Source organism: Palaemon carinicauda, chromosome 9, assembly GCF_036898095.1.
Source record: "Palaemon carinicauda isolate YSFRI2023 chromosome 9, ASM3689809v2, whole genome shotgun sequence".
NCBI classification, from domain to species: Eukaryota; Metazoa; Arthropoda; class Malacostraca; order Decapoda; family Palaemonidae; genus Palaemon; species Palaemon carinicauda.
In genome coordinates, this window is record NC_090733.1 from 69,198,322 (window position 1) to 69,224,775 (window position 26,454).

The following is a 26,454-nucleotide window of genomic DNA, read 5'->3' on the forward strand; positions in this document are numbered from 1 at the left end:
GCCGTGGTCGCACTTCAGTTGCTCCTCCTGTAAGAGAAAGAGAACATGAGTATGGGGGAGTCATAAGGATGACTCTATTCTAAAGTTAAATATTAATGATTAATCTTTAACTTAATATTAAGTGTGATGATCAGAGAAAGGGCGGAAAAGAAGGAGATAGATACATACTCCGTGTAACCCGCCCGGCTGGTTACCGTGACCTTATCAATAGACAATTTGTTGTGACCGAAGGCACAGGACAGAATTCGACATGGAATGCCCGGAAGGCAGTGGGAATTCTATTGGGAATTGTCAAGGATATAAAACTAGGACTGAGGCTACTCAGACCCTAGAACTGGGAACGTAGAAGATCCCATAGGGTAACGGTTTCCGGCAACCAGCCGTGCTAAGATACACACAGCATGCTGGAAATCTGTGATATGCAAGAAGACAGCATGGTTACTAATAGAACGGTAAGATAATACCTATCCATTTACGTAATCAAACCATCTGGTTGCGATGTAGGGCTATCAACATGAGATGATAGCTAGTAGAAGGGGTGCAAGTCGCCTTGACGCCTCTGGAAGGCTCCGGCAGACCGACGGCACGCCGGAGGCCGCTCCAGCAGAGTTTCTGGCAATAGGGAGGACAAATATAGAAGTCAGGAGTAATACCAGGGTGGCGGCCGCCGGCACAGCGGCGGAACAGCGGCGGCACGCCGGCGGGGAGCGGCGGCTCCGGCAGCCGAAGGTTGTCGGCTTGGTGACAGGAACAAGGATGGTTATAGCAGAACCGGACTGCCGGCAGTGGATGCCGGCACTCCAGGGGCCGGGCCGGTGGACGGACGGACGAAGCTATGAGGTAAGAGGGAAGGCCATCGGCTGGAAGCCGGTGGGAGGCGGCAGTCCCCCGGCACACGGAGGACTGGCGGCCCAGAGGGCAAGGGATAAGTCACCAAGGTAGGAGGTGGGTATCACCGACAGGGGAGGCGGCAAGGGATCGGCACCAGGATAGTGAAAGAGACAGAGGGAGGGATGTAGGGGCACGGCTACGGAACCCAAGACATCCCACCTGAGAGGGTGTACCCATGATAGAGGCTAGCCCTATCAACCAGAAGCAGGGGCCGCAGAGGACCGGGAGCCAAGGTAGCCCAAGGGAGGGCTAGGGAACACCCAAGAGGGGGGGGGGGGGGGGGGGGGAGAACCCCTGCAGACAGAACGCATCCAGTGGCTAACCCCATAGGACACTATGAAGGGTATATGTACCAGAGCGGACTGCACACAGGAGCTCAAGGTAGCCCTATCACTCCACCCTAAGGAGGAGTTGTAGGACAGGGGACAGATGGGTATAGACTAACCTAAGTATAGGCTAGGCCATACAAGAGATAGGTGGGGAGGGGAGAAGAGAAGGGTCTTCTGTGGAGGAGGCTCTGTACCAAAGCGGCCACCAAGGAAGGGAGGACACTCCCTAGCCTAAGGTAAGGCAGCCTGTCTGAAAACGGTGCATGGGTATCGTTTCAGCAAGGTACAGAGCTAACTCCCCCAAAACCTAACCTAGAGCAGGGATGTTACACCCTGAACTAGGAAGGATGGAAGACGTATCGCTATTGCAGGAAAGGTCGGAGACCTAGCCCCAGCAATAGAGGACGGGCTAGCCGTTCCTCATTCTCGGACGCAACCCTGAGGGGGATCATTCCCTTAGGGGGGACAGAGAAGCGATATATACTCTGATAAAAGCTTGATCCCCTTACGTGGTAGGGGGAGCAAGGCTACACAGAGGGGATGCCCTAAGGCAGGGGATGAAGGAAGCATATAGGGGTCCTACTTGTAGGTTAGGTTAGAAAGGCACACTATCTAACCTGTCCCCTATATGGTCCCTGAAGGCGAAAACACTTGCATCACAGTCAATAGTATTGTAAATAATGCCACTATCTTCATAATTAAACCTAGGATCACTGAAATATATCATGCATGAACACTGATGTTAGGCGCTCTGGCCTGGGGGCTAGACTAGCCAACTGGTATGGGGTCAGATGATGACCGATAACAAGGCGTCAAAACACGATATAAAAAGTTCCTAGCTATGAAGACTAAATAACTAATAGTATCGATTAGTTAATGGGGCCGGAAAACGCTGTTGAGGCTATCTAAATAAGGCATGCAAAACAACAGCGACACCATAAAATGGCGGGTCCGGTCGAGGCACAGCTCTGCCACAAAACATCAAATATCTCGAAAAGTAAAAGTTACTTTACGGTCAAAGCTTATTTAAACAATACTGGAACCTTGTACTCAACTTTCCAGAAGAAGGCGAGGCCAAGGGTAGAGACATGGCTAAGATGCAAGTCGATAAGTACGCACAGGGAAAAATCCGACTAGTAAGGCAAGCTACTAAACGAAGGATGGGGACGGACATGACGTCATTTAGCAATGGCGCCCGTTTGTTTACGTCTCGAGTACCAAAAGTAGCCACAAACGAGATTAGCTGTGGAACGGCTCCCCAGCTATTCTCCGCCCCTACACTTCGAAGTGTTAACTCTATGTAGGGTGTAGATAGCTATGTGGCGCGTTAATACATGCGTCCCCTGTTGATATACGATGTCTTAAAGGGAAACCTTTAGGATACTCGCTCCAGAAGTTAGAATTCTGTGATAACCTGTGGTTAAATTCTCTGGGAATATTTAGTAGTTATATACCCAAGGAAGCTACCAAAAAGGAACCTTCCACCAGGACGCCATGGCTTGAGCCCAAAAAACATTCGTGGCAAAGAAGACTGGGTCTCCATTGATCGTCTAAAACCTGCTTATCTCCTGCCAGATGACCCGCCTACAGTTCGCCTCTCTAGATCAGGGCGCCCTATTTAACATGTACAGTATGTCATTTTTAGGGGGGGGGGAGCCATGTACCAACCGTGTGTCACACGATCGTACATAGTAACGACATTTCATTTTCTGTATGTATTATGCTTGTATCTTTGCTCTCCCCTCGCACTGATAAGAACCTGAAATAACATGTTAGTTTTTCTTACCGTTAACTGTTAACCGGTGAGCTTTTCGGTTGTACATGAAATTGCCTGTTATGTATTGTATGCCCTTTTTGCCTAAAGTTTATCTATATATAAACGAGTGTTCTGTAATAAAGTTTACTCAGTTGTTTTCATCCTGCATTTGAGTCACAACCTTCTCTCGGCCCATCACAACAGAATCATAAATAAAGTGATTGATCAAACTCATAGAATATAGTAAAAAGTCGGAAAAACTGGTCAACATGGAGGAGCCGATGCACCATGCAAGGCTAAATACCCTCCAGGATAGCCACTTCAACTGAAGGGAGGACAGTAAGGATGGTTTTGAGAAGAAAAAGAATCAGATAAGGAAAAGACAACCTCTTGATAAACCACTAGGCATCCATGGTCCTTCTATTAAGCCTGCCCAACACACCATTTCAAAAAACAAGAGAAAAAAAAATAAGACAGAATAGTGTGCCCGAGTGTACCCTCAGGCAAGAGAACTCAAACCAAAGACAGTGGAAGAACATGGTACGTGGACTATGGCATTACCCAAGACTAGAAAACAATTGTTTAGTTTTGGAGTGTCCTTCTCCTAGAAGAGCTGCTCACCATAGCTAAAGAGTCTCTTCTACCCTTACCAAGAGGAAAGTGCACTGAACAATTGCAGTACAGTAATTAACGCTTTGGGTGAAGAAGTGTTAAGTAATCTCATTGTTGTCAGGTGTATGAGGAAAGACGAGAATCTGTAAAGAATAGGCTAGACTATTCAGTGTACGTGTAGGCAAAGAAAAATAAGCTGTAACCAGAGAGAGGTATCCAATGCATTACTGTCTGGCCAGTCAAAGGATCCAATAACTCTCTAACGGTAGTATCTAATGAGCGGTTGGTACCCTTCTCTCATTTTGGAAATGAGAGAAGAAGGAATGAAAAATAGGAACAAGAATTCGGGATAGGGAAGAGGTTTAGAATAATTAATAAGGTGAAAATGATGAATGAATGCTAGAAAAGTGAGGATGAATGAAATCGCAAAAAATAAGGAGAATCAAGAGTTGGCAAGATACGTCGTAGGTGTGGGAGAACAAAGTAATTGTATGAAAGGGATCTGGTAAGTAAATGGGAAAAAGGATTAAGGTTATAATAATAATAAGTGAAGGACAATAATAATGAGGAGATATCATACTCATATGCATGAAAAGTTATATCAGTGAGGTAATTCTGTGAAAGTGAATGGTCATATCAGTGGGATAATATTGTGAAAGTGAATATAAGCTGACAATGGACTATGCAGAATTGATCAGTTGATTTGAACGTAAACAATGCGTGAGATTATAATTTGCTGTTTTTAATTATAAATACGATACTAAAATGAGAATATTACATGCATTATTATTGGATACAGTTGTGTGAAACACCAGTTTATTCCAAATCCGGTTTATTTCAAATATAGCTGTAATTTTTTACCACCGTAAATGAATACACGCTGTATGAATTTTATTGTAATTTTTATGGGCATTTTTATTTAATAGGTATTGCATTGTTCTTGGCCATCCAAATGCTGTTGCCAACTACTAGAAATCAAATTCTTAATGTTGGGTAAATATTCATCTTTGGCCGCGAAAAAACTAAACCGCGAAGCAAGAAACCGCGATTAACGAGGTCTGACTGTATTGCTTGCCTGCAATCTTCCACAAACGGCTCTCATCGTGAGGTGAACTTCCTTCGTGCCCATTTGGTATGGCGCCTACCCGAACCTGTACATGCGGCCATCCTTGATGTCAATATTTTGCCCATGAAGGACCTGATGACCAAAGTCAACGCTCTTATGGACAGCCACATCACTCCCTTCCAGACCTCATTAATGCCCCTACTCCTAATGAAGTGGACAACTATTCAACATCGACAAAAGCTGACGTGAATGCGGTAGGACACAAGACGCCCACTCCGTGATGTACCGCAGCAGCAACAAAGCCGCCCACCACCCACAAATACCATCCCTCGCTTATGCCTCGACCAACCACCTCTCCAGCCACTTACTGACACCTATCAGCCCCAGTTATGCTATTACCACTCCAAATTTGGGGGTGCTGCGAGGAAATGTGTGAATGATTGTCAGTGGCCAAAAATTTGTAAGTAGGCCATTGCTTGCTGTGGTGGCCTCCCCTGTCACTAATCTTTTCTTTTTACATGATGCAGGTACAAGCGTGCAAATTTTGGTAGACACGGGTGCTAGCTGTTCTTTTCTACCAAGGCCACTCTCTAAGACACAACCTAGTCTGCCTGGTAGCTGCCAACAAATCTGCGATACTCTACCACAGTTATGAAACATTCAAATTACTGTCTGGAAGCGACAAATATATTTGGAAGTTTCTCTTTGCTGACGTTACATTGACAATCCTCGGTGCAGATTTTCTTTCACATTTCCACTTCCTGGTTGATGTAGCTAACCAATGGTTAGATCACGGATTCGTACTCCACGACACCTTTCCAATCCGTCCCCTTCAACCTCGCTCCTCTCTATATCAGCGCATCCACGGATAAGTAATCCCACCTCCTCATATCATACCCAGAAGTTTTCCATACAGAACTTCGTCAAACGCCAATGTTCCCGCCAAACATGGTGTTTATCACCATATCAAGACGACGAAGCCCCCAGTATTCACCAGATTCAGGCGTCTGGAACCGGATCGTTTGACAGCCCCTTTACTAACATTCACCAAATTGGAAATGGGCCTTTGTCAAAAGGCCTCAAAGCCCATGGTCATCACCCTTACACATTGTTCTGAAGAAAGATGGCTCTCTGTGTCCATGTGGGGATTACAGTTGCCTGAACATGCAGAATACAGACAGAACCGGATCACTACCCCCTTCTAAACATCGTCGACGTGACGACCTACTTGCACAAAGCAACGGTTTTCTTTGCTCGACCTCCTAGAAGGATAATACCAGGTGCCCATGAACTGAGAAGACATCCCCAAGACCAACATCACCAACCCCTTTGGTACACACACCTTCAATTACTCTTGTTTTGGCCTTCATAATGCTGGGGTCACTTTTCAACATCTCATGGATGGCATCTTAGGGGACCTCACTTTCTGTGTGTTACGTGGATGACATACTTGTGTTCTCTTCCTCCAAAGAGGTACACCTCCTTCACCTATGCATCATGGTTGACCGTCTACAACAGAACGGCCTTGTTGTCCAGTATGAAAAGTGTATCTTTGGCATCAACAATGTATCGTTCTTAGGGGACCGCATCACTCCTGAAGGAGTCCACCCCCTCCCTGAGAGGGTAGCAGTCATTCACAACTTCCCCATGCCCTTGACCGTTAAAGCACTCCAAGAATTCTTAGGCATGATCAACTATTATCACCGTTTCCTGCCAGCCATCGCTGCCACTCTTGTCCACCTCTATGCCTCACTCAAGGGGAAGGCAAAAGACCTGAAGTGGGGTCCCCTTCAAGAAGCAGCTTTCTGCAATGCAAAGGGGGCCCTCTGAACCAGTGATGCTCTCACTTTTCTTGTGCCACAAGCACCTCTCCTTCTCTACACCGATGCCAGTAACGTCACTATTGAAATAGTACTTGAGTAGGTGGTCAACAGCTCAACTCGCCCATTGGCCTTCCTCAGTAGAAAACTGTCCAAAGTGGAATCTGGCTACTCTACCTTCAATTGCAAATAACTGGTGGTGTACTTGGCTGTCTGTCACTTTTGCCACTTCTCTAAGGTACGCCCTTCGTCATCAGCACGGACCACATGCCTCTGGTGTACGCCTTCACTCGACAGTCTGACACCTGGTCCGCCCGTCAACGCTGACATCTTTCCACCATGGCTGAATACAATTGCACCCTTCAACCAGTCCCCGGGAAAATGAATACCGTTGCCGATGCCCTGTCAAGAAACACATTGGCCGCCATTCACCTGGGATAGGATTATATTGCCTTAGCAGAAGCCCCAAAAATGATCCAGAGTATCAAGCATGTAGGACATCCTGCACATCCCTCCGTTGGGAAGGCAACCCCCTCGACCAACATCACCAACCCCTTTGGTACACACACCTTCAATTACTCTTGTTTTGGCCTTCATAATGCTGGGGTCACTTTTCAACACCTCAAGGATGGCATCTTAGGGGACCTCACTTTCTGTGTATGTTACGTGGATGACATACTTGTGTTCTCTTCCTCCAAAGAGGTACACCTCCTTCACCTATGCATCATGGTCGACCGTCTACAACAGAACGGCCTTGTTGTCCAGTATGAAAAGTGTACCTTTGGCATCAACAATGTATCGTTCTTAGGGGACCGCATCACTCCTGAGGGAGTCCACCCCCTCCCTGAGAGGGTAGCAGTCATTCACAACTTCCCCATGCCCTTGACCGTTAAAGCACTGCAAGAAATCTTAGGCATGATCAACTATTATCACCGTTTCCTGCCAGCCATTGCTGCCACTCTTGTCCCCCTCTACGCCTCACTCAAGGGGAAGCCAAAAGACCTGATGTGGGGTCCCCTTCAAGAAGCAGCTTTCTGCAATGCAAAGGGGGCCCTCTGAACCAGTGATGCTCTCACTTTTCTTGTGCCACAAGCACCTCTTCTTCTCTCCACCAATGCCAGTGACGTCACTATTGAAGCAGTACTTGAGTAGGTGGTCAACAGCTCAACTCGCCCATTGGCCTTCCTCAGTAGAAAACTGTCCAAAGTGGAATCTGGCTACTCTACCTTCAATTGCAAATAACTGGTGGTGTACTTGGCTGTCTGTCACTTTTGCCACTTCGTCATCAGCACGGACCACATGCCTCTGGTGTACGCCTTCACTTGACAGTCTGACACCTGGTCCGACGGCAGCGCTGACATCTTCCCACCATGGCTGAATACAATTGCACCCTTCAACAAGTCCCCGGGAAAATGAATCCCGTTGCCGATGCCCTGTCAAGAAACACATTGGCCGCCATTCACCTGGGATAGGATTATAATGCCTTAGCAGAAGCCCAAAAAATGATCCAGAGTATCAAGCATGTAGGACATCCTCAACATCCCTCCGTTGGGAAGACGTCCCCCTCTACGACTCCAACGCCACCCTTTTCTGTAACCTCAGTGCTGGTAAACTTAGACCGTGGATACCTGCTCACATGCGCCTACTGGCGTTTGACTTCATTCATGGCCTTTCACATCCCTCATTCCCGATCTACTGCACAACTACTGAAGATGAAGTTCATTTGGCACAGCATTACTAAGGATGCTAAAGATTGGGTCCACACCTGTACTTCCTGCCAAACTTCAAAAGTATATCGACACACAGATTAAAGAGCAGAGGCCTTTTCTCAACCTTACCATCAGTTTGCCCACATCCACGTCGACATAGTTGGGCTCCAACCCACATCACAAAGACATCGTTACCTGTTTGTTGTTATCGACCGCTCCACTCTTTGGCCTGAAGCCACTCCCATGGAAACTGCAACGTCCGCCTCATGTACAACTGCCTTAATCTCAGGATGGATAGCGAGTTTTGGTATCCAAGCACATTACTTCTGACAGGGGTACCTCTTTCACCTCTCAATTGTGAACATCATTAGCAAACCTCCAGGGAATCATCCTACATCAGACAACCTCCTAGAACCCTGCTACCAACAGAATGGTTGAACGTTTTCACCACACCCTCAAAGCAGCTTTGATGTCCTGCTGCAATGACTCCAACTGATTTACCCACCTTCTCTGGGCCCTCCTGGGACTAAGGACCACTCCAAAAGATGCTCTGGATGTCTCGGCAGCTGAAAAAGTATACAGTATAGCGAGCCGTTGGTCGTCCCTGCCGAATTTTTTCCGTCTGCAACCTCCTCCGACAATCACCAGCGGCTGCGTTATGTTGTGGGAATATTTACTACATGCCGCCAAACTTACAAGACCCCAGCTAAGCAACATATACCGACAGATCTGCATTCAACAATGCACTATAATCTGCTGTATGCCGAAGGCTTACTGCATCAACATCCGTGGCAAAGACGACTGGGTCTCCATTGACCACCTAAAACCTGCATATCTCCTGCTAGATGACCTGCCTACAATACGCCTCTCTAGAGCAGGGCGCCCTATTTCACATACGTCATTATTTTTGGGGGGAGCCACGTACCGCACGTTTCATACATGCTTTTACACTGTCTCGGTTTTGATTTTTTATCTTATCACTCGCTATTCCCTGCACTGTTATAGACCAACTTGTGTTATCATGCTAGTTCATGCTTTTTCTTGGTTGATTTTTGTGATGTTCTTGCTCGCACATCACTGTATATAAACTCGATGATTGTTTAATAAAGTTTAGTTGCATTCACTTCGCCTCTCGGTTATCACCAAACTGGCGCCTCCGCACATAGCTCAACTTTTACTATAGGTTTGGTAGCCTGGTTAGTCATTGGGTCAGGTTTATATTTAGAAGCTGGGTGTTGAGGCATATTTTCGGTTTGCGCACCAGTTCGACTTGCTACATTAGCCACTAAATTTACTTTCATAATAAATTCTAAAAAAGTTCTTCAGGCTCACTCAAACATTCTTCATTATAGACTTTCTTGTTTCTGGAGGTGCTCTGTTTTCTCGTACCCATTTTCCCTCTCATATTTAGATTCTATAGGTATAGGATCAACCATCTCTACTTCAAAAGAGCCCTCTGTTTCCTTGGCAGAATCAGCAGTGGTTAGTATGCTAAACCTGTTCTGTATAGAAATTTGAGTTTGTCTATTTTTAACATTTTCATTTACAGTATTGGGACATGTAAGTCAAGTTGAACTTTTAAGAATAATGGTAGATATACTAGAGTGAAATAGTTCTGAGTGACTTGTAGCACTGCAGGTGGATCAATCATTATTTTCTAAATTAAGATGTGTAGAAGGACAGTATTGGAATTATAGGTCAAATTGCATGGATTAGAAAAAATTCTTGAGCGAGTTGATCCTTGGACATTATTATTACCCATAAGTTCTTTCCTCGCTGAACCAAAGGTTATATGTTTGTTACTTGCTGTTTCAATGATAGCTTGTTCCATTCTATACTTGGGACACTGTTGTGAATTATGCGAGTGGGTTCCTCCACAATGAAAACAAAATTCATCTTCTTAACAATATCCAGAGAAGTCATGAAACTTAGAGCACTTGAAACCTTCTTTTGCCATTAGTGCATTTCATATATGCCCAAATTCATAACATTTATAGCATTGGACAGGCCAAGGATGTAATCTTTTAACAGAAATGTTTATATGTCTGGTCTTTATATAGACTGGCAGATGAAGCGAGGTAAACACTATCATTATCGCTTTATTGGTTCCTTTCAACTTTTCAACTTTAAAAGTATTAGTTGGACACCTCTTCAATATGTCCTATTTGGAGAACTAATACAAATCTAAACAATAAATTATTCCTGTAGCCTGATTAACGGTTAGGTGTGGCGATACCTTTTCAATACCATCGGATGGGGAAGATATAAAATTATTTAGCAACACTGATTGTTTCATTGCCACCCTTTATTAGCAAACAATGTCCATATTTTTTCAAATTACCTTGTGGAATGGTGCCAACTTTATTTTCCATACACTCATAACCATTAACCATGTTGTTATATGGCTTGGAGATCGGAGTCCTTGGGCACGAAGTCACATTCGGAATTTGTAATAGTTTTGCTGCTATACAAGATTCATATAGCTAGATAGGCTAGGGACTTTTTTATTTTTAACTTTCAAGATTACTTTAGTCTTTGAAGGGTCTTCGGAAGTGATGTATTTCTAAAAATTCTGTTTCTTTAGTGTTTCATTTTAATCCTTTCAACTTTTCCGATGGGATTTAAAAGTTTATGCATTATTTCATAATTCATATTGCGGGATACATCCAAACAACAGAGAACCTTCATATTTCTATAATTACCCTTAACATCTTTAACCCCTGGGGTCCCGGGAAGAAGGAACACAATGCTAAAGTGTGATAACACTGGACACAAGGTTGTCAGCAGTGTCTAGGGTTTGCCAGTCAGTGCAGGGGTACAACAAACATCAATTTCACTTATTATTTTTCTTTTATTCTTGGGGTGGGGATGATGATAAAGATGAACAAACTGAATGGAAAAAGCAATAAGTTTAGAGCAAAGAGAAAAATAGGCTGCCCGACATCCCAAAAGTGAATTTACTATCCTTTCATGAAACTAATTCTTCCATGAATGACACCTGCAAGAGCAGACTCACTAAAGTCCACTCCCTACCCTACCACCATGGGATGGTACCACTATGATTAGTGGCTCAGGTGTAAGCTGAATCCACTTGATTGGATTGAGAGCATGTCACAAATACAATCATCCCCACTTTAATCATAGTGGCAGGAAAACTAGACAGAATGCCGAGAGTCCTATTTTTATGAAATTGGCCCACTGCTGGAATCCGAGGGCCAAATTTCAACACGAGAATATTTCCACGTGCCAATATAGGAATACTGACACTCATAAGGTCCAAATATTATTCGGTAGATGGGAGGACTACCATAGCTTTCACAATTGGTTTAGAAAAAAACACTTCAATCCTGAATATGGTATCACCTTAAAAAAAAACCTAAACAGAGAATAGGGTAATAGAGTTTTGACAAGAAGATTGAAAAGTGTTAATACATAGGAAGGAGCTTGAAGCAATAAATAGTAGAATTAGTATAAAAGATATATAGTCAAACTGAGAAAAAAATTATTCCCAGTTCCAGAGCCCTTTTGCTCGTCACAAGGTTGCATCACGGAAATGATATTCCGTGCTGAAGCACAATGACTTCATCAAGGTATCCTCTCATTAAGAGGAACTTAGAAAAAAAGAATCAGACAAATGGTCCCCCGTAGGGTTACGTTACTGGCCCCATTATTATTCAACATTTACAAAAATGACCTACCACAACTCTAAAACATACGGGTAATGTATGCTGACGATCTCTGGTAAGGCACCTGTTTCAGTAAAATTTTTAGAGAATCTTGGGTACAGTATAAACAGAATTTGCTTAAAGCTTTATCCTCTAAACATATGTCTGTTACTAGACAAACTTCTTCATTTAACCCTTTTACTCCCAGGCTATTTGGAAATTTCCAACCCTTAACCCCCAGGGGGTTATTTTTTTTCCCAGCACATTTTGAAGTATATTATTTTTAAATTGCTCTAATAGCCTTAATTTTTGTCATAGAGAGGTCAGGTTGGTCTCATTCTCTTGGAAAATGCCTGAATTTTCTCAAAAAATTATCAAAAATATGAAAAAAAATTTATAGCATTTTTTTGCAAGGACGTACCGGTACGTCCATGGGGGTAAAGGGATGGCTTTTGTGAAACGTACCAGTACGTCCTTTGGGGGTAGAGTGGTTAAGTTGACAGTGTCTAAATGAATGATGTAAATGAAAGTCACAGTACTGTATAATCATTCATTATTTTTGGTTATGTAAATTGAATTATAGCTTAGGCCATGTTTTCATCAAATGCATTAGAAATGATAAATTCAATAATATATCCTTAGGTTGTTCTTGTTTGGAATATTAACTGACTTTTCATATATTCGGGTTAGTTACTTTAAATCATTAATATAAACTAGTCACTAGACTGATCAGTTTTCCAAATTCTGGTTCAGAAATTTCAAAAAAAGAAAAAAAAAATGATAATATGGTACTGTTTAAATATTCTCAGTTATGGATCTTTACATCTAAATTGTATGTGTTTTCTTGTCACATAAAATTCCTTACATTAGTTAGTAATGTAGATACCCCTTATGATATAATCTTCTCTCGGTAAATTATTCTTAGAGAAGTAACTTTTACCACTATCCCTCCACCCAATTCAATGTGGTAGCCAGCAATATGAATGGTCAGGTTTCAATGAAATACATCAAACCTATATTATATAGTAAAATTGCTGTACTTAATTCAATACTTAGTTGAAAATTCAGATTATTCCCAGCTTACTTTCAATACTTTAGTGGTTCTGGGTCATAATGATTTTCTCTTTCCACTTAAGATATTGAAGTAGGTTTCTACACAGTAGTTCTACTGAGGGAACAGTCTGGTAATTGTCCTAAGGGGATTCCTTGATGTGGTATATGAAACTTTTTTTATTTATTTACTTTTTTTTTTGAGGGCATAAAACTCTACTTCATGCTAATAGCAATATGAATTTTCTGGTAAGCTTTGAAATAAATAGTTATAAGAATTAGATTAAGCAATGATGCGGGAAAGGTGAGAGAAATATCAGCACTATACTTCAAGAAGGAAATCTCTTACCCTAAGAGTAACAAGATTTTCTCTATAATGAGAGTTAACAAGTCAAAGAACGGATTACTTCTCACAGACTCAAATCTTTAGTCAGTGGTAAGGATCAGCACAAAATATTGACACCTAAACTGGTAAATGACTACAGTCAGATGCATCATTCTCATTGTCATTGTTCAGTTACTTATTGAGTTATCGTTTTTTAAATAGATGTGTTTCATGTTAAGTTTCTACTTTAAAAACTTTAAAATACTAATAAAAAAATAATTGCTATTTTTTTTTTCATTAAAAATCTTTTCTTTTGGCTATTCTAAATATTGATTATTTTACATGATATACTATACAGAATTTTAAATTTGCGAATTTCTGAATGTAGCCCTTGCACTGAAAAGTTTGCTACACAATCCCTAATAAATATCTACGGTGCCTTCAATTTGTACTAAAGTGTTAAGGTCTGTAGGGCAATGGTTTGTATTGAATTTCTTTCATATAGTATGTTAGTGAATGTTTTTCTTAAAATAATAATAATAATAAAAAAAACTTTTCTGAAGTATAAAACAGATTAAAGAAAATAAACTATTTGTTTATAAACTTACTTGTGCTGTAAGATACGGAACAGCTGTGGAAATACTGAGTAAAGTCTGTACAGCTAAAGGAGAGTTAGCTAGCCAGGTTGACAATAGCATGAGAATTCCTAGTCGTGTGAGAATTTTTGTCCCAGCTTGTAATATTGAAGTACACTGTTGCATGAGAGAAACAGGCGGGCTCCCAACACTTGTTGCCAATTGCACACGCAACATATGCTCCTGTGTGTAAAAATATTATTCTCAGATATATAAAAATCTTAAAAATTCCAAATATAAATCTAGCTGAACCTTTAATTGCAATTCCAAAGCTATAAACAAATGAGGAAAATATAATGTTTTAAAATTATAATAAAATCATAATGAACATTTTACTCTTTTAGTTAAGATGTGGAATAAACTCTATCCACTCTCTTCTGTCCTATACATTGTCTACCCAACACCAACTAGGTCTAAGTTTTCCTATATTTCCTTAACCATTACTATCTGCCTACAGCTTTTCACCTGCTATCTCCACTTCACATTATTTATAAAGCAATCTTTTCTCACATCTTCTCATACCACAAGTCATTTTCTGAATTCACATGTTTTAAAAATATCTAATTTCTTCGTAAGTGCCATTTTTTAAAAATAAATATAGTTGCACAGGCCCTAATTTAAAATCATAAGGCTCTGCTTTGTTTATAAATAGGATTATACCAATGTAACTACCCAGTATATAGTGTTACACATTTCAAGTTGTTGGCCAAATTAATGTATAGATTAAAAAGTTATATTGTGAGGAATTCTTTAAGAGAAAAGTAACACCCTAATATATTTGGTAAGACAGGCCATCATTCAATGGTATAGTATTCCAATAATTAATTCCTTAATGATAGGGAAAAGACATATGGATCCTAATCTCAATTACCGAACAATGGGAGTTTTAGTTGTTTGTTCTTAAACATCATTCTGTTAATGCCTTTTCTGCTCTTGGTGTCATCATCATTCCTACCCATATATACATACATGTATATATATATATATATATATATATATATATATATATATATATATATATATATATATATATATATATATATATATATATTTCCTTGGTCTAAGATTTCTTTACCATTCTCCTTACAACGTGTTTCAGTTAGGGCCAAGATATCCCAACTATACTTAATAAATTCATTCTCCACTTGCTGTAGCTTCTCAATCTGATTCATAGTTCTAACATTCTAACTACTAATTTTCTCTTTTTCTTTAGTATTCATAAACTGGCACTGGGGCCATTCTGTCATTTTCGCTTTCCATAGACTGACTAAATCTAGAGTGCCTATATAAACAAGAGTATCACCATACAGTGAACTAAAGGCCACCATTTTGTTTCCGGGTGGCAGGCTACCAGCCAACCAGTCTGTCAGTGGCCTGCAAGATGGATTATTATGTCCACACTCTTTCTTTCTGTTTTACGCGTTACTCTCCTAAAATCTTTAGGTTTCCAAGTAATCCTGCATCTCTTTCAATTTCATTAGGAATATTTTCATTCAGATCCCTTTACTCTCTCTCTCTCTCTCTCTCTCTCTCTCTCTCTCTCTCTCTCTCTCTCTCTCTCTCTCTCTCTCTCTCTCGATCAAAACAGCTATTCCTGTGTGCAACTCTTTCTATTATACTTTCCATTTTTATTACTAATACTTTCCCAGCGTTTAAAACAAATGGAAACCAAATGTCCCCTCATTTGATTGCCATTATTTTTCATATATCATAATCTATATCACATGTTCGATAACATATATTCACTGCTATATCACATTACATCAACACATCATATTTCAATACTATCCAGAAGTTCCATAACTATATCTCACTTTCGATACATATATTACGTACTATATCATATCTTCACAATTTTATCACATTTTAATTATACATCACATTTTCAATAACGTATCCCAATACAATTCATCAATATCTTTCTTTCAATACCTACATCATGCTCAAATGTATCATTATTAATTATCTTCAATGCTATATCATATCTTTACTTTCAATTTTATACATTAGTTATCATTATTCACAACTAAAAATATTTTAACTATCATAATAATATATGTAGGTCTATCATATACCGATATTGTCTTTTAAAAATATTGATTTGCACTGAATATATTAAAAATTAATGCATATAAATATATAAAGATTAGTAAAAATTGACACATAAACTCCCTTTGTCGCTATATATATATATATATATATATATATATATATATATATATATATATATATATATATATATATATATATATATATATATATAAACTAGTATATCTTATAACAAAACATACTTACATTGAATACCACATTATCTGTACTACTACATAATTCTACTGTTGTGTACAGCAACTGCAAAATTTTCTAGTATTCAAGATGCTTTTACTTTGTTGAATCGTGCAATATTCATGATCCAACCTAACATAATCCTCGCTAGATCTATCAAGGAGGCCTCACTCAACAAGAGAATTCTTACGTCTCGAGAGGCTTTGGTGAGAAAAAAAGGTTGGATTTCCCTTCCACCACAATTTTCATTAACTTGTTTATTTTCAAACTGATCCTTTTCAAAGTCCTCCTGCGAACCCAAAAATTATTATTGGAAACCAATACTACGATGGAAAAATGTCATACTCGACCCCTAATATGTTGTTAAGGTACTTCAGATAATTGATAAAGAAACATTAATCATAGATTACAGCTATGTCCTCATAATATTGTAGTGGGCCTAATTTTGCTTCCAATAGCATAGGGGCTGGAAAATATTTTACAGTGTAGATGCTAGGCTATAATCACATGAAGAGTAATGATAATAAATGGAGTTTGCAGATGCAGAAAACACTAGCAGAAACACGAATTCATGTTCAATAAATGCAAAATCATGTATGAATAACCATACATGACATATTATGAATACAGTAAACAAAAGGTGTGATACATTTGACAATTCTATCGACCGCAAATTAATATTCCACCTGCTGCGTTTTTCTCATCTCTCAATTTCTTCTCTGTTAGAATCTTCAACTGGAAGGGTAACTGCAGTTCTTTAAAACCTGGATTAATGATTCTACTATAACACATCTTATAAAGTTTAATTTGTAAATATGTTAATTTTCTTACTCAAATAGTCTTATTTGCATTATTATACTTTATGAGTATTGAGAGAGAGAGAGAGAGAGAGAGAGAGAGAGAGAGAGAGAGAGAGAGAGAGAGAGAGAGAGAGAGAGAGAGAGAATCATACATTACCAATTCTCTAATATCGCAAGAGGGTCTGCCCCTCTCTTTTATTCTTCTCCTGTACTTCTCTTTCTCCCTATTTCCTAAATCTTTCCCATCCCGAGTACCTGCCCTTGAGCTATAAACTGGATTGTATCCAGGGGTACTCTTCCTTTCCCCATATTCCCCACTTCCCTTTTCTTATTATTATTATTATTATTATTATTATTATTATTATTATTATTATTATTATTATTATTATCATTATTATCGCACAGTTGGGACATACAATGATTTACATTAACAATCTTGAAATACAAAACCCTGCCTCTCAGTCATTGCCTATAATCTTATTAATCGAATATCATTCTTTCGTCAGTGAGAGAGAGAGAGAGAGAGAGAGAGAGAGAGAGAGAGAGAGAGAGAGGCTGAACCGCCGGAAACGAAATGGCACCCTGTTTTGAGTTTGGCGCTACACTTGTTTTATATAGGAACTCTAACTAAATCCAAGGAGGCTTCTTTAGCTAAATTCATCAAAGGATAGGCAGTTCCTTATGATGTACAGTGACTATCTAACTAAGGCCCCTGACCCTTGCTGGTTCATACTAATTCCAGTAAGATCATCCGCCAGGCATCGAGTAAAAGCCGAAGACATCTTGTCTATCACCTTAAACCCAATCCGTCACTCAGCTACCACTGACTTCATCGAGATTTAGGGGGCATTTCCTCCTAACCCAAAGTTCTCGTTAAACCAAGTTGCTTATCCACTTATGTAACTGTTGGCAAACATGGATTACTGAGATATACAGCCTAGCAGTGTGTGTGTACACACACACACACAGACACACACACATATATATATATATATATATATATATATATATATACATATAAAATTATATATATTGTTTATATAAATTATATCATATATACAGTTTGTACAAATCATATATAATATAAATAAAAATTACACACACACACACACACACACATATATATATATATATATATATATATATATAACAAACCTTCTGCTATTTACAGTATATTGGATGACTCACACTTAAGAGGGTGGCAAGTCCGACTACTGGCTTAGTCATTGACCCGGGTTTCTCTAGTACAGTATTAGACTGTAATCGAGGGAAACCTTGCACCTCGCATATCAATACAAGTGAGTATGATAGCGGCCTGAGCAACTAAAGTACTTGTGAGAAATATCATAAGAGCTTCTAGGTAAGAATATGCTCCTATATAAAATGGAGCCCTATGCATTAAAAGATGTTTCCAAAGGCCTACGGTACCTTGCAGGAGGCGTTGGAGAGTACGAGTATATGAAAACATACTTGGTTACACAAGGGAAGTGATTATTACCTGCAGAGGTTGAAGCCAGCTTTGCAAATGGACCCATGGCACTGTTCCTCAAGGGAGGGGAAAATGATCAAAGTAAAAGAGCAAGACATACTTTCATTCATCACAGTCTTACCCGACTAGCCAATGCCTTCATCCTTCAGCTACTTGTCCAACAAAGAGCCCGAGGTATTATTAAGCCACTTATTGTGTCACCACCACAGGAGTGATGGAGAAAACGTATCAGGTCTTCTGTGGGTCACGTCTTGTAGGTAGGGTGAGGTGAACATTAGACACCTTTCCCCCCTACCAATAGTCACAAAGGAGCTGCTTGAACACGTTATGGATGGATTCTGCCCTAATCCGTTCAGAGCTCTGGGTCATCTCTATTAGGAGGAGGGGAGGGATTCTGTGACTGGTATAGGACCTATGTCCCTGTCACAGATGAAATCCTTACAACCTCCTTTGACCTTCCTAGAGTTAGCGAGTCATGCTAAACCTAAGGAGCGAACTCCTCCTTTGTTTTCCTGAGGTATTGCCTCAATATAATCACTGGCGTGAAAAAGAAAAACAATGACGAGTATCTGACCCAGTGTGCTATACCCTTGGGGCTAGGTGGTCACCCTCCTTGAGGTATGTCCTCAAGTAATTACTGTGTTACAGCCTTGATTACAAAGCGGCAGGTTCCCAGTTGGAGGGGTTGAACATGAGGTTCAAGCTGCAAGGAACAAAATAGGATGTTACTTGGTTTCTCGCCGTGAGAAAGAGACGTTGACGGAGACCCATAGGGTACATCTCTCTTTTGGTCGACTGTCACACTGGGAAAGACCTGTCCTCAGGATTAAGGGAAGAGCTGAAGTTTAGAGCCACCCATCCTGTAGAAAGATGTATTACCCCACAACGGGTAATCGGACCAAACTCTATGAAGAGCAAAGGTCTTCTGTTGCCTAAGTCTAAGAGAGTGATTCCCTTTGTTGGCAATTTTTGAGAGCATAACTAGAATAGGACTCTTGAGAAGAGGAAAAAACAGACTTCACTGGACTCTCACCACAGAGTATCTAGTTGTAAAGGAAGTCCGGAATGGGTTCTCCAGAGTCGTAGATGTGCCACTGTATGTGATCTGTCTTTTCGTCTTGCCAACGAGGCTAGACCGAAGCTTAAGGCAAGTCCCTTAAAGAAACAAGTCCGACTATAAGCCTACATGGAAGTGGGAGAAGCACTCTATTCCTTTCCCGAAGAAAATTGCTGGCAAAAGGGAATCAAACATAAGACAGCAGTCCTTCTCCCGCAAAAAGAAGATCACTGCTCGGTATTGATGTTCATTCCGATTCACGAAGGAAGACCTCTAAAACAGAGGCTGTAGGAGGAATACTCCTACAGAAGGGGTGGAGTCTATAAAATCCAAACCCTTGGACAGGATATCCCGAAGGAGACCACGTAGGAGCAGAGTGTGTTTTCCCACAGACAGGAAACCAACGAATCACTATCATTTTCCCCGGCACTTTCCCAAAGAAAGAAGGTGCCTACTAGGGGATTAAGAGACAGTATCCTTCGTGCTCTGATCATAGTCCTAAGGACATATTGTTCTGTATGTGGTCTCTGCCCCCAACCCCTTTTTTCTTTAATGCCTCTGTAGGAAGCGTCAAATCCAGAAGAACGATGAGATCTAACCTTGGGAGAGATTCTCGTTAGGCAGTCTTAACTAGAACCATTAGTTGCTCAGGTCTTGTAGAGGACCAAGAGAAAGACAATCCCTAGTGCTGAAGGACCTGGGACCCGGCAAATTCTTCAGAGGTCGCACTCGACGGGGACTAACTTGGTCTTGTCAGACCTGCAGAAGTTTCTACATGGTAATGACAGTCTACGGATATCCATATAGGATATGACATTCGTGTCACTCCTCCGATTACTTGAATTATAGATTGAGATACACGGAAGGAGATGTCTCGCAGGAGTTTGAAGCTTTAAAATCAGTCAGTAGGCCGAGTTCTTCCAGACGAGGGCCGATCCTATTTAGGAGGTTAAAAGGTTGATCGCAAAACCTTCCCTTGCATGACAAGATTTGAAGGTTAAGCTTGTCTCACAAGGAGAGACTAAATATAGAGACTTCTAACCAACGAAGCATGGCTATATTCAGGCGTCCCCCGTCTTCCAATGAGATCGGATGATCCAATCATGAGGAAGAAGATAGAGACTGCTTACCATTTCCTAAAGGATGATGGAAGATACAAGATAGTATCCTTGTAGCTAAGTCTGGACTATCTTTCCTTCACGAAAAAGAATGAGCCGATTATTTCAAGCTCATGGGAGGGGTTCTCTTATGAGAAGGGAATATATTCATTCCCAAGCACTCCGGCCTATGGAGGACCTACAGTTACGGGAGAAAGTCATCATCTGACTTCATGAACAAGCCTGAGTTTCATGAAGTGTAGATAAAGGATATTTCCCCGGAACGTAAGCAGATGGAGGTTGAATGTGTTTCCACTAAGGTCCGAGGGCATAAGGGCCAACAGAGATTGGGAGAACCCAGATTTTCAATATCCTCTGTTATTCCTGTCCGTCATCCGTCTAGGGCTGATCCAAATCACAGCAAGTAAATTGCTATGGCTGTTGATTAGACAGCACTGAATTTCGTTCTCTAAGAGGGAGAGAATGGCAGTAATCTCAAGGGGTTGTGTCTCCCACTAGAGGGGGGGGGTTAGAAAAATACATTAAAAGTCTTCCTCCCTTATCACATCCGAGATCCGATTTGCTTCAGGAGACTGTCTAACTAGCGTACTTCCTATTCAAGCAACTTCCACTCATGAGCAGCCCCATAATAAACAGGACAACATGGGAGAAGGTAGCAACCGAAGCAGCAACCGGGTTCCTGAGGCAATTTCTTCACAAGCTGTGGTATGAACGAACTGTACAAGAAAAACATGTACGTTCAATGGAGATGAATTCCCTAGAGTGTGTCGGATTCAATGCATAAACCTGGCCACTTTGAAGCGCATCCCTCTGATTACACTGACGGCGAGAAAACTTTGGGAACCCAAGAAGCCCTGTTTGTGACACACAAACAAGAACCCAAAGAGCAAGGGAATTGACCCTTGCAATAGCGTATTATCCCAGTCACCGAAGAAGGGTGTATTCTTAGGTTCCCAGAAGAAAAAAACAGTAATTCCATAGACTCTACAGCGTCTAACAAAGTAGAGTAAGCTCAAGAGAGAGGAGAGACGATCTATGCCGTGTAGGAGACAGTGCTCTCTTGAGTAGCTCCCTCTCAGGAAGTGGCTGTCAAAATAGAGGCCTAGAATGGAGCAGGCTTATAGTGGTCACTAGTCTATGAGTAGTGAACGTCAGGCAGCAAAATGGCCAGCAAGTGAAAACAACGAGCTACCGTCATGCAGGACAACGAATGACTAGCTGTTGAATATAAAAACAGCAAACGGTGCTATTGATAAGCAACCAGTGATCGTCTAGCTGTTGAAAAATGGTGATTGGTACCTGACAAATCAGATATCTAGAAAATCCAAGATCTACCGAATCGGTCATGATCATTTCGCTTGAGATTGATTGATTGATTGAGTTAAAGTTTTCAGGCATCCTGACATCTAAGGTCATTGATGCCGATATCATTTATTTTATATAAAAATTAATAGAATATTTACTTAAAACCATAAAAGTTGTATGCCATTATAGAAGTTAAATAGTTTTCAGAAGACCTATTTCTGAAATAAATCTAGAAATGCCGCTCGCATAGTAGGACACATCATGTCCAAGAATCTTGGCAAGGACGAACCTGCCATCCTCACCTCGAGCCTCAAACAGATATCTATTTCTTAAGTTATTATAATTAGGGCATTCGGTCAACAAAGGCCTCACTATTAAAGGTACTAAACAGTCGTCGCAATACAGTTGGTGTTGGCCCTTCAGCAAAAACTCTTGTGTCAACCGAGTGTGACCAATAAGGAGACGACAAAGAGTCGTCTCCCACTTTCGGGGCATCATGTCATACCTCCAAGGAGATATGACATTTGTTACTTTTCTCATTTTATTGCCATCTAGACTATCCCAGTGCTCTTGCCACTTATTACAAAACAATTTCTTGATGTTAGGTAGCAAATCATTGCAGGGAATGGGATACCTTCTTGGTAGCAACTTGGATGCCGCATTCTTCGCCCGTAAATCTACCTTCTCATTCCCAAACACACCTAAATGTGCTGGAATCCAACAAAATCGAACCATTATACTTCTCCGTCCAATAATGAAAAGCAATTCTAAAATCTTTAAAACTACAGGGTTACTAGAATTAAAAACTTCTAAAGCTTGAAGAACGCTCCTTGCATCACTAAAAATGGTAAAATTACCCTGCTTTTCTAACGCTATTTTCTCAATGGTGGTTAGTATGCCATACAATTCGGCAGTAAATATGGAAGCTCTTAGAGGAAGTGCACCTCTACAATTAAAACCATTACTATGTACTCCAAATCCAACTCCAGCATCAGATTTGGAGCCATCAGTATATATAAAAGTCAATCCCCTATGTTCTGCAACATGTTCCATAAAGAGAACTGGATTCTAAGTCAGTTATATTCTTCTTAACTCCAATAAAGTATTTACAAAAAGATACCTCAGGTAATTTCCATGGAGGCGTTGATGATACCTTAAATGGAAGTACCTTAATTCTAGTTATATCAAGACTTTAATAATTGTTTCACCCAAAAGCCATAAGGTTGAGGAGATTTTGGGTGCAACTCTAAGTATGTTAAGTGGCTTACAAGGCTTGCAGTCTGAAAGGCTAAAGAATTAGGGAGTCTTTGCTATCCAAACTAATACCAAATAATAGAAGACATTTGGTAAAAGTCTAGAGGCAGCTCTCCAGCATCAACAAGGAGACTGTTGTCCTGTGGACAATCTAATACAAGCATGATGTATTGAATCGAATATTTTTAACCGGCTTGGGGTCTGAAGAGTATATTTCACATCCATAACTAATTTTGGAAAAAATCAAGGCCTTGTATAATTTTAAAATAGCATTGCGGTCTGCCCCCATGATGTATGGGACAATACTGTTAAAAGATTCAGAGCCTCAACACATTTAGCTTTTAATGCTTTTAAGTGAGAAACCTATGTAAGCCTACAATCAAATATCAAACCTAAAAATTTAGCTACACTTACACGTGTGACAGGACGAAAGAGGCTGTGACTAAGAAGGCAGGATGAAAGCAACTAAGTAACTTTATTACAGAACATCAGTTTATATACAGTATACATAAAGTCCAGGCAAAAGGGACATAAAAACATAACAGGCAATGTCATATTCAACCGACAACCGGTTCTGTAAACAGTTAACGGTGAGAAAAACTGACACGTATATTCAGGTCCCTATCAGTACGAGGGGAGAGCGAAGATACAAAGCATAATATATACAAAAAAAAAAAGAAATGTCGTTACTATGTACGATCGTGTGACACACGGTTGGTATATGACTCCCCCCCCCTAAAAATGACATACTGTACATGTTAAATAGGGCACCCTGATCTAGAGAGGCGAACTGTAGGCGGATCATCTGGCAGGAGATAAGCAGGTTTTAGACGATCGATGGAGACCCAGTCTTCTTTGCCACGAATATTTAGTAGGAATGCTTTCAGATTGCGTCGGATCACAAGGAAAGGGCCCGTGTAAGGGGGCGTTAGCAGTGGCTTGCTTGTGTCGTTGCGTAGGAAGACGTGCATTGCAGAGTGCAAGTCTGTCGGTATGTGATGCTTCGCTAGCGGCATGGAGTAAAATTTCCCACGAAGTGACGTATGCGCTGGGGATCGTCGCAGGAGGTTGCAGAAGGAAAAAATGTCGGCGCATGGGAACAGGAGTCCAAGGTCGCGGTCTACCAGTACTGACGTCACAGAGGAGGGTGGTGTTGTCGTCGAGCGGGATTTCTTTCTAACGGAGGGATGTGCAGGATGTCCTACATGCTTGATACTCTGGATCCTGTTGCTGGGCTTCAGCCAAGGCGTTGTAATCCAATCCCAGTTGAACGGCAGTCAACGTGTTTCTTGACAGGGCATAGGCAACGGGATTCATTTTCCCAGGGACGTGTTGAAGGGTGTAATTGTATTCAACCACAGCGGAGAGATGTCGGCGTTGACAGGCAGACCAGGCGCCAGGCTGACGAGTGAAGGCGTGCACCAGAGGCATGTGGTCTGTGCAAATGAGGAAGGGCGTACCTTCTAAGAAATGGCGAAAGTGACGGACAGCCAAGTGCACCACCAGCAATTCGCGATCGAAGGTAGAATAACCCGATTCTGCCTTGGACAGTTTTCTGCTGAAGAAGGCCAATGGGCGGGGCGAGCCGTTGACCACCTGTTCGAGTACTGCACCAATAGCGACGTCGCTGGCATTGGTGGAGAGAAGGAGATGGGCATGTGGGATGGGAAAAGTGAGAGCAGCAGTGGTTGATAGGGCCTTCTTTGCATTGCAGAAAGCCTCTTCTTGAAGGGGACCCCACTTCAGGTCTTTTAGCTTGCCCTTGAGGGAGGTGTAGAGGGGAGCAAGAGTGGCAGCAATGGCTGGCAGAAAATGGTGATAATAGTTGATCATGCCCAAGAATTCCTGCAGAGCTTTGACGGTCGAGGGCGTTAGGAAGTTCTGAACGGCTGCTACCTTCTCAGGGAGGGGATGGACTCCTTCAGGAGTAATGCGGTGCCCTAAGAACGACACTTCGTTGGCGCCAAAGGTAGACTTGTCGTACCGGACTACAAGGCCGTTTTGTTGCAGGCGGTAGAGCATGATACGCAGGTGATGGAGGTGTTTCTCTTTTGAGGAAGAGAACACAAGTATGTCGTCCACATAACATACAGAGAAGGGGAGGTCCCCTAAAATGCCATCCATGAGACGTTGAAAAGTGGCCCAATATTACGAAGGCAAAAACAGGAGTGGTGATGGCGGTTCTGGGATGTCTTCTGGGTTCATAGGCACCTGATAATACCGCTTCAGGAGGTCGAGCGTGGAGAAAACCTTCGCTTTGCGCAGGTAGATCATGTCAGCGATGTTTGGGAGTGGGTAGTGATCTGGTTCTGTTTGCATGTTCAGGCGCCTGTAATCCCGGGATGTGGGAGGAGCGAGTCGACCTCCAGGGTCACCAATGTGACGGGACAAGAGAGGCTCTGACTAAGAAGGTAGGATGAAAGCATCTGAGTAAATTTATTACAGAACATCTTGCTTGAGGGTACACTCGAGCACACTATTCTATCTTATTATTATTTTTTTCTTCCTCTTGTTTTTTTTAAATGGTGTGTTGGGCAGGCTTAATAGAAGGGCCATGGATGTCTGATGGTTTATGAAGAGGTTGTCTTTTCCTTTTCTGATTCTTTTTCTTCTCAAAACCATCCTTACTGTCCTCCCTTCAGTTGAAGTGGCTATCCTGGAGGGAATTTAGCCTTGCATGGTGTATCGGCTTCTCCATGTTGACCAGTTTTTCCGACTTTTTACTATAGTCTATGGGTTTCATCAATCACTTTATTTATAATTCTGTACATATTGTTTTTGTTATAATTCTTGTTAGTCTAGTTTTTAAGTATGATGTCTCTTTTATTTCTATTAATTCTTATGCTGTCTGGAGACATTGAGCGAAATCCGGGACCAGTACGCCCTAGATTTCGTCACTGTCGTCTTCTGTAGTGCAATATTCGTGGTCTTCACGGAAATATCAAAGACCTTACAGTTGCGTCAAGACAGTAGGATATTCTTTTGTGCTCAGAAACTTTGGTTTCTAATATGAGGCACTCATCTGAGATCCTTATGACTGGTTTTAAGAAGCCAATAATGTTGAAACGTGATGCCATCCCTAGGGCCAGGGGATGGCGGTGTATATAAGGAACGAGTACCCTGCTTCTCATGAGTCCTGCTATCAATGTGGATGTCATGAGATTCAGGTAATAAAAGTTTGTGGCAGGCATAACAACTTTTATTTGTGTTCCATCTACCGGAATCCAGACATGGATGATTCTATCTTCGATTGTCTTCTTACCATTATGGCTAAGATACAAGAAGATGAT

The 26,454-nt window shown here is 41.3% G+C and overlaps 1 protein-coding gene across 2 annotated transcripts in view; it reads right to left on the reverse strand.

Annotated features, from left to right (window-relative positions):
- p115 (General vesicular transport factor p115) overlaps window positions 1–26,454 on the reverse strand; it is a 764,785-nt gene that overhangs the window by 224,062 nt on the left and 514,269 nt on the right. For both annotated transcript variants that reach the window (XM_068380069.1, XM_068380070.1), the window contains one exon: window positions 13,832–14,041. In XM_068380069.1, coding sequence (XP_068236170.1) covers window positions 13,832–14,041 — 210 coding nt within the window. The remainder of the gene's footprint in view (window positions 1–13,831; window positions 14,042–26,454) is intronic.